This window comes from Melospiza georgiana, chromosome 6 (assembly GCF_028018845.1).
Source record: "Melospiza georgiana isolate bMelGeo1 chromosome 6, bMelGeo1.pri, whole genome shotgun sequence".
Taxonomy (NCBI): Eukaryota; Metazoa; Chordata; class Aves; order Passeriformes; family Passerellidae; genus Melospiza; species Melospiza georgiana.
In genome coordinates this window covers 60914634-60923330 of record NC_080435.1, presented here as the reverse complement: position 1 = coordinate 60923330, position 8697 = coordinate 60914634, and the positions used below count along the sequence as shown (strand labels likewise).

General features: G+C 52.9%; 1 protein-coding gene across 1 annotated transcript; it reads left to right on the top strand.

Moving 5' to 3' along the window:
- Positions 1-1757: 1757 nt before the first annotated feature.
- On the top strand, positions 1758-7048 carry LGALS3 (galectin 3). The gene is made up of 7 exons (XM_058026606.1): positions 1758-1778; positions 4675-4722; positions 4859-4881; positions 5146-5556; positions 5705-5793; positions 6036-6204; positions 6799-7048. Exons 3-7 carry the CDS (start codon positions 4864-4866, stop codon positions 6952-6954), a joined length of 843 nt encoding a protein of 280 aa, XP_057882589.1. The 5' UTR covers positions 1758-1778; positions 4675-4722; positions 4859-4863; the 3' UTR covers positions 6955-7048.
- Positions 7049-8697: the final 1649 nt, after the last annotated feature.

Genomic DNA, 8697 nt, shown 5'->3' with positions numbered 1-8697 from the left:
TTCATGGGGAAGGAGAAAATGTTCAGAATTTAAAATCTGTGGAAAAACTCCAATCACTTGTGTTTAAAATTTTAAAAGTTTAATAGCAATAAAATGGTTATAAAAATAGTAATACAATTAGAGTAATAATAATTTGGACAATTTGGATTAGGACAATATGAGACAATAGAAACAAAGAGTTATGAACGTCCAGGTACCTTTTCTGGGCAGCACGAGCCCGAAAAAGGACTCACATTAACAAAGGATTAACCCTTAAAGCAATAACCTGTTCCATATTCATACACCTCATCCATGATGCATAAATTCCATTCAAACACAGGATTCTGTCTGGGCAGAGTCAGCTTCTTCCTCTGGATCCTAACAGTGCATTCGAGGAGGGAAGAAGTTCATTTCTCCTGATAATGGAGCAATAAATTCTCTTTCTCTGAAAGATTCAGGTGTCCTGTGGCTGCTGTCTCAGTGCAAGTCCTCTCTTTATAAAAAGTATCCTACATAGCACAGTTTCTATTTTAACATTTTGTTATAACCTAAAACTATATTTAACACACTACTTAAGAGAATTAATACAGCATCACTTTCTAACACAGCACATCTAATATTCAGTTTAATATTTGCCAAAAGCCAATCATAAAATACACATTTTCCACAAAATCCAGTTGCTGTTTTCCCGAGCTGGGGGAAGGGATGGAGCCGTGAGGGGCACGGGCGAACATCTGGCCAGGAGAGAACATCTGGGCAGGGCAGGGAAAGAAACGGGAACGGCCGTGCGGGGCACAAACGGCCAGGAAAACCAAATATCCCGTGTTAGCATCGCCCGTGGGGGATGTCAGGGCTGGAAAAGGGGAAACGCAGGGCTGGTGGGGGCTGTCACGGGTGTTGGGGCTGTCACGGGCGACATGGGCTGTCATGGGTGCTGGGGCTGTCCCGGGTGTTTGGGTTGTCCCGGGTGTTTGCTGTGGGTTGTCCCGGGTGTTGGGGCTGTCACGGCTCCTGTGGGTTGTCCCGGGTGTTTGCTGTGGGTTGTCCCGGGTGTTTGCTGTGGGCTATCCCGGGTGTTTGGGTTGTCCCAGGTGTTTGCTGTGGGCTGTCCCAGGTTTTGCTGTGGGTTGTCCCGGGTGTTTGCTGTGGGCTGTCCCGGGTGTTCCCGGGTGTTTGCTGTAGGCTGTCCCGGGTGTTTGGGCTGTCCCGGGTGTTTGCTGTGGGCTATCCCGGGTGTTGGGTTGTCCCGGGTGTTGGGGCTGTCCCGGGTGTTTGCTGTGGGCTGTCCCGGGTGTTTGCTGTGGGCTGTCCCGGGTGTTGGGGCTGTCCCGGGTGTTTGCTGTGGGCTGTCCCGGGTGTTGGGGCTGTCCCGGGTTTTGCTGTGGGCTGTCCCGGGTGTTTGGGTTGTCACGGCTCCTGTGGGCTGTCCCGGGTGTTTGGGCTGTCCCGGGTGTTTGCTGTGGGTTGTCCCGGGTGTTGGGGTTGTCCCGGGTGTTTGCTGTGGGCTGTCCCGGGTGTTTGGGTTGTCCCGGGTGTTTTCTGTGGGCTGTCCCGGGTGTTTGGGCTGTCCCGGGTGTTTGCTGTGGGCTGTCCCGGGTGTTTGCTGTGGGCTGTCCCGGGTGTTGGGGCTGTCCCGGGTGTTTGGGTTGTCCCGGGTGTTTTCTGTGGGCTGTCCCGGGTGTTTTCTGTGGGCTGTCCCGGGTGTTCCCGCCCCGTTCCCGCCCCGTTCCCGTTCCCGTCGCCGCCCCCGGGCGGGTCCCGGTGCGGAGCCAGAGCGAGCGCGGAGCCGCCGCACGCAGGTGAGGGATGGGGGATCCCGGGGGGGAACGGGGGGATCAGGCACAGAAATCCTCGGAAATGAAGGGTTTGGGGCGCGTTCGTGCACCCTAAAAATGGGATGAGAGATGGGACAGGCGGGGGAACCGCGGGCGCTGCGGATTGGGGCGCACGGAGAGACCCGGGGGCTTTTGGGGGTGATGGAGGGATGGGGAATGTGGGGGAGACCCGAAGGTGATTGTAATTCCTGGGGGGGTGGATAGCCCTGAAACCTTCTCTGGATTTAGGGATAATGGAGGGATGGCGGCTGGGGGGCAGCCCAAGGGTGTTTGCAACTTGTAGGGGGCTGGACAGCCCTGCCCCAAAATCCCTGCAGGGTGAAGAATCGTAATTATAATATAATATAATATAATATAATATAATATAATATAATATAATATAATATAATATAATATAATATAATGTAACGTAATATAATGTAACATAATGTAATGTAATATGATATAATATAATATAATGTAATATAATATAATATAATATAATATAATATAATATAATATAAATAATATAATATAGATATGTAAATAGTATATATCATAATAATATGTTATTATATATTATTTACATCTATTATATTATTTACATTTATTATTTGTGTTATTTATAATTATTGCATTACAATATTATATTATAGCATACTATCATATATTTTTTATATATATTATATTGTAATAAGTTCATATTGGAAGACAGACTGGACTTGATAAGAAATGCTTCTTAATGTGAGCCATTTTTATTTTCCTATTCCGCCAGTTACGTTTAGGGGTGAGTGGGTTTAATTGAAATCTGCAGGAATAGCAGAATTCAAATAAAACAGCAGAATTCAAAGGGGAGAGAGCTGGTGTTTCTTTCCCAAACAGAAGGTTTTTTCCACTTGCTGTGAGTGTAGGGAATGTTTGGGGTCAGCTCTGGGATGTTCCCTGCAGCTGATCCTTGCTGGGGCAGGGAGAGCTCAGGTGAGCTGGAGCTCAGCTGCCCAGATGCTGCTGGAAACCAGAGCTCAGGTTCTCAGTGAGGAGAGGCTGAGGGAGCTGGGCAGGGGCTCAGCCTGGAGCAAAGGGGGCTCAGGGGGGTCCCTGTGGCTCTGCACAGCTCCTGCCAGGAGGGTGGGTCTGGGAGGGATTCAGGCTCTGCTCCCCGGGAACAAGAGGCAGGATGAGGGGAAATGGCCCCACGTTGCACTGGAGGAGGTGTAACTGGATATTGTGGAAAATTCCTTCATGGAAAGGTTGCCCAGCCCTGGCACAGCTGCTCGGGGCAGTGCTGGAGTCCCCATCCTGGAGGGAGTTAAAACCTCTGTGGCACTTGGGGACACAGTGCTGGGTGCGCTGGCTGTGCTTAGAGGGCTTTTCCAGCCCCACTGGAGCTGTGATTCCCTGCAAGCCATCCCTGGGGAGCTGCTGAAGAGGGTGGGGATCAACCCCTTCCGTGGCCGCTGGCAGCCAACCCAGAGGGCATTTCCAGAGCTCCGGGAGCTCCAGCCCTGCAGGGACAGAGAGGAGGTGACCCCGGGCTCCAAACCTGCTGCAGAGGATTGGGGTGGCAGAGCTTTAGTTTGGGTTTGGGGGTTTTGGTACAGCCCCAAACTGCCCAGGTGTGTGTGGGGACACGAGGCTGTGCCAGCCTGTCCCCGAGGGAGCAGAGCTGCTGCTCCAGGGGTGACGGGATCGTGCAGGACCCCAGTGCAGCAGCACAGGGCACTGTGAGCACACCTGATCCGGCTGTGTGGGCACCCCCGGCTTCTCCTGCCACACCCAAGGGGTTTAGGAAGACCCCGGAGAGCAAATAAAGCTTTGGGACTCTGGCTCACTGCATTTCGGCCTTAAAAACCCCGAGTGTTTTGCAGGGAGAGGAGAGATTTGCTGGCTGTGAACTGGGGGTTTGTTATTCCCGGGGCAGGGCAGCCACGCCTGAGAGCTTTGTGCATCTGAACAAAGCTGTTTCTTCCAAAGAGAATTTGCCTTCTCTCTGCTTTAAATTTGGAATTTTCCTTCTCTCCCCCCGTTCCTGCCTCTCCCTTTTCCTTTCTCTTATGAATGCTCCCTTTGATGGGAGGAGCCCAGCTGGGGCTGTTCCTGGGCACAGGCAGGTGCGTGTTCTCTGTGTGCTTGTGGACTCACAGAACTTGCAAAGCAGCTTTTATCTGCTGGCCCTGCCATGGAACGGGACAGTTGTGGGTGAGAGGGAGGAGAAATGGGACCTGTGTGGGTGCTGCCACCCTCCCGTGCCCATTCCAGACCATCCCTCCAGCTGGAATGGGACAGTTGTGACACATGGGAGGACAAAGAGGACCTGTGTGGGTGCTGCCACCATCCTCTGCCCATCCCAGGTCATCCCTATGGCTGGAATGGGACAGTTGTGACACATGGGAGGACAAAGAGGACCTGTGTGGGTGCTGCCACCCTCCTGTGCCCATCCCAGGTCATCCCTATGGCTGGAATGGGACAGTTGTGACACATGGGAGGACAAAGAGGACCTGTGTGGGTGCTGCCACCCTCCTGTGCCCATCCCAGGTCATCCCTATGGCTGGAATGGGACAGTTGTGACACATGGGAGGACAAAGAGGACCTGTGTGGGTGCTGCCACCCTCCTGTGCCCATCCCAGGCCATCCCTTGTGTCACAGGGTGTCCCCAGTGTGCAGGGCTGGGTTTGCACCCTCTGGGCTGATGCTGCCCCTGCACGCCCCGAGGGTCCTGTTTGGGGTTTTTTTATGGGAATGGGAATCCTGGATGGTGCCTCAGGGCTGGGGGAGTGAATGACATCCTGGGAGTGCTGTGAGCTGTGCTGGATCCATCCCAAGGGCTCACCCCGGGGTATTTGGGCTGCTCTCCCAGCAGTGCCTCCCCTTTATCCACCAGGTGTTGGAGCAGGATTTGTTCTTTGGAGCTGTCACCTCTGCTGGGCAGGTACGTGATGGCAACTCAGCAATTCCCATCAATTCCCATCAACTCCCACTAAACTGGACTCCCCTCAAAAATTCTGGGTTTTGGATGGGACAGGTTAAGAATGACTGACACTTCTTTTTTTGTTGTTGTTTTTCAGGAAGAATGTCAGACGGTTTCTCTGTAAGTATGGATTTCTCTAAAAACCCGTGGGGGCTGTGGCTGTGGCCTTGCAGCAGAGACCTTTGGCTGGGATGGGAGGGAGCACATCCTTGCTAAGCTGCTCAATCCCCAGACCCTCTGCGTTCTCTCAGCAGTTTTATGGAAAAGCCCAGGGAGCAGCTGAGAGCTGAGCTCTTGCCCTTGGTCACTGCAGGCTCTGGAGAGCTCCGTGTGATGCCAGCAGGGACCTCCCCCAGCTGACCCTGTCCTCTCCTGTGTCCCCAGCTATCTGATGCCTTGGCCAACAGCAACAACCCAGCCCCCTGTGCGCCCCCAGGCCAGGGCTGGCCCTCCTGGGGGAACCAGCCAGCAGCTCCTGGAGCCTTCCCAGGGTACCCTGGAGCACCTGCAGCCTACCCTGGAGCACCTGCAGCCTACCCTGGGGCACCTGGAACCTGTCCTGGAGGACCTGGAGCATACCCTGCGTACCCTGGAGCACCTGGAGCTTATCCTGGAGCACCAGCAGGACCAGGAGCGTATCCAGGAGCACCTGGAGCTCCACCAGCAACAGGGCCGTATCCTGCCCCAGGACAACCACCCAGTGGCCCTGGATTTGGGCCTTCTGCTCCTCAGGGAGGACCAACAGCTCCACAGGGAGGACCAACAGCTCCACAGGGAGGACCAACCCCTCCCATGGTAATGGCTCCATCACGATGAGGGTTTGTGTCCTCAGGGGCTGATGTTGCTTGGCCAAGGGAAGGGCATGGGGCTGGCTGTCCCCAGGGGTGGCATTGTGCTTTTGAGATGGCTTTTTTGCTGATACCAAATGCCTGTTGTCTCCCAGAAAGTGCCCTTTGAGCTGCCCCTGCAGGCAGGACTCGTCCCTCGGCTGCTCATCACCATCACTGGGACTGTGAACCCCAACCCAAACAGGTACTGGGGGTTCAGCTGGAATCTGCTTTCTGGGGGCTGGAATCTGCTTTCCATTCCTGAACAACCCCTGCCTGGTGTAACATCAAATATTATTACAAATTCTATTACAATATTATTACAAATGTGTAAATGCCCTGTTGTTGCCCTATGGGGTCTTTCTCTCTGCTATTTTTGGGAGGCCCTGCAACAGAGTTCAGGGCTTTTGTGTGGCAAAAGCAGCAACTCCATTCTTGTTTTTGCAGGTTTTCACTGGATTTCAAGAGAGGGAATGACGTTGCCTTCCACTTCAACCCTCGCTTCAACGAAGACAACAGGAAAGTCATCGTCTGCAATTCCATGTTCCAGAACACCTGGGGGAAGGAGGAGAGGACAGCTCCCAGGTTTCCATTTGAAGCTGGAAAACCCTTCAAGGTACCAGTAAAACCCATCCCAGCTCAGTCTCATTGCACCAAAAGCACTGAGAGGGTTTGGGCAGCAAGGCCTGTGTAAGGACGATGATGCTTTTGCACAGGGATCAGCTCCCAGGGGTGTTTCTGAGGCAGCCACCCCATGTGCTGTCCCTACAGCACCTTCCAGCTCTTCTGACCCCCTCCTGCAGCTCCAGCTGCCCAGGGCATGACTTCTGCCCTGCTCTGGTATCCCATGGGTTATGAAACCCTCCTTATTTACACCGTTGTTCTGCACAGTGGTTGGACAGGTTTCTGTACGGTGTTTTCCCTGCTGGCAGCTCCTCTCACGAGGTGTTTTTCCCTGCAAAGGAGGTTCACAATGCGGAGCCTTGCTTTGAGGGACTGGCACAGGGATGAGGAGGCAGAAACTGGGCTGGAACACGGAGGAGGGAGAGCACAGGAGAGTTTTGGGAAGGCAAAGGGCGCTGGTGCTGCAGCTCCTCCCCACGCCCCAGGGCTGGCAGCACCTGCAGCCAGTGCCAGCCTGCTGGGGTGTGTGCCTTAAAACAGAGCAAATCCAGGGGGGTTTGGGGCTGATGTGGGGCTTTTCTTGCAGCTGCAGGTGCTTTGTGAGACGGATCACTTCAAGGTGGCCGTGAACGACGCGCACCTGCTGCAGTACAACTTCCGCGAGAGGCGGCTCAACGAGGTCACCAAGCTCTGCATCGGGGGGGACATCGCCCTCACCAGCGTGGTGCCCACCATGATCTGACTGGGGGCACTCTGGGCAAACCCTGCTCTGGTAGGGTGGGACACAAGTGCCTTCTCACCAGCTCACTGTGAGGGAATAAAACATTGAACATGTACAGTTTGGTTTAATCGTATCTCGAAAGATGCAACATGGTCCAGGTGAGCTGAGCTCCTGCTGCAGGGGCAGCAACAAGGAGTTTGGTTTCTGTGGAGAGGAACTTGGGAAAGCAGCCTGTGCCACTCTGCCCTGGTCCTGTGCACAGGGGCAGCAATCCTCTAGGAAGTACAGAGAAAACCTGACAGCCTCTGAGCCTGACCAGGATGAGCCATTTCAGGAGAGGGCTCAGAGCTGGAGGAAGCAAAATCTCTCTGCTACACCATGGCTGGACAAGCCATCCCTGTCCTTCATTTCTGCCCATCTGGGGCCCTAAACCAGGAACATTTCCCAGCCCAGGGAGATCCCATTCCTACGAGTGCTGGGTACTCCATGAATGGGTCACGAGGCTTGTGCTGCTCCCCACTCATCACCCCCGTGTGAGTCAAGAGCAGTTTCAAGGGTGGGGAGCTTTATTGGCAAGTTCATCCTGTGAGTCAGGCTGGTAAAAAAAGAAAAGAGAAGTATGTTCCCTTTGCTGTGAGTCACTGCAGTCTTGTCTGGAAAACAACAGTCCAACAGCCACCACTGAAGTTTCCAAAGCTTTCTCTGACGTGGCTGATGCTGTTTTGTAACAGTGACTCCTTTCATGCTTTGAGTGCCAAGTTACAAGCAGAGTCCTTAAAATTCCCAGCAGATGCAGCAGTCTAGAGCAGCACACTGCTACCACCAGCATGGAGAAGCTGTGGCTGCCCCTGAATCCCTGGAAGTGTTCCAGACCAGGCTGGATGGGGCTTGGAGCAACCTGGTCTGTGGAATGTCCCTGCCCATGGCAGGGGCTGGAATTCAATGGGCATTGAGTTCCCTCCCAACCCAAACCATTCCTCAGCAGGAAAGTGATTAAAAGGATCCCTAGAACTGGAGTTAGAAATGAAGAAAATGGATTCCAGCACACATCAGCTTCCTCTTTATTCCAGTGTAATCAGTACACAGCTTCCAGGTTAAAACTTAACCCCTGGCAGTGGCAGCCACTTTCTGCTAAGGGACTGAAATCTCAGCTTGGTTTGGGATCAAGGCTGGTGGAAGGATGTGTGTGTTACACTCAGGTCACTGGGACAAGAAGCCCAGTGAGGTATTTGTTAAAAATATAACAAGTGGTGGTGCTGTAATGCTTCTCCTCAAATCCACAGTCTACAGAACTGGCATGTTCCTTATGCACAAATATGTTACAGTCTGGATGGGGAATGCACAACAAACAAGATGAGAGAAGAGACTGAGCATAAACATGTCAAAAACAAGTAGAAAACATGGGTCTGTTAAGATACTGAATAGAAAACTGCATCCTTAAAGGAAATAATATCAATGCCTATTTCAATACATCACCAGGAAAAGGTATTATCTGACTTAGAAATCCTTGTTCTGAGTTAGTTTCTCATATTACAAATCCACTGGTTCTTACACAGCAGGAAAACTTTCCCAGGGAAGAACTGCATGCATCCAGCCCTGCCAGAGCCAGAGCTGAGGCAGGTGTGAACACAGCAGACACTGCAGTCTGGGGTGCACAGGTACCCCCAGAGCATGGCAGAGTGCTCTGGGGAGGGAACAGGCTGGCTGACACCCCAAAGGTGCCATCCCAGCAGATACAGGGCACGGGCACAGCTGGTGGGCTGG

Coding starts and splice junctions, on each gene's coding strand:
- LGALS3 (XM_058026606.1), top strand. Junction 5,794..6,035: donor GTGAACCCCAACCCAAACAG/GTACTGGGGGTT, acceptor TTGTTTTTGCAG/GTTTTCACTGGATTTCAAGA. Junction 6,205..6,798: donor AAGCTGGAAAACCCTTCAAG/GTACCAGTAAAA, acceptor CTTTTCTTGCAG/CTGCAGGTGCTTTGTGAGAC.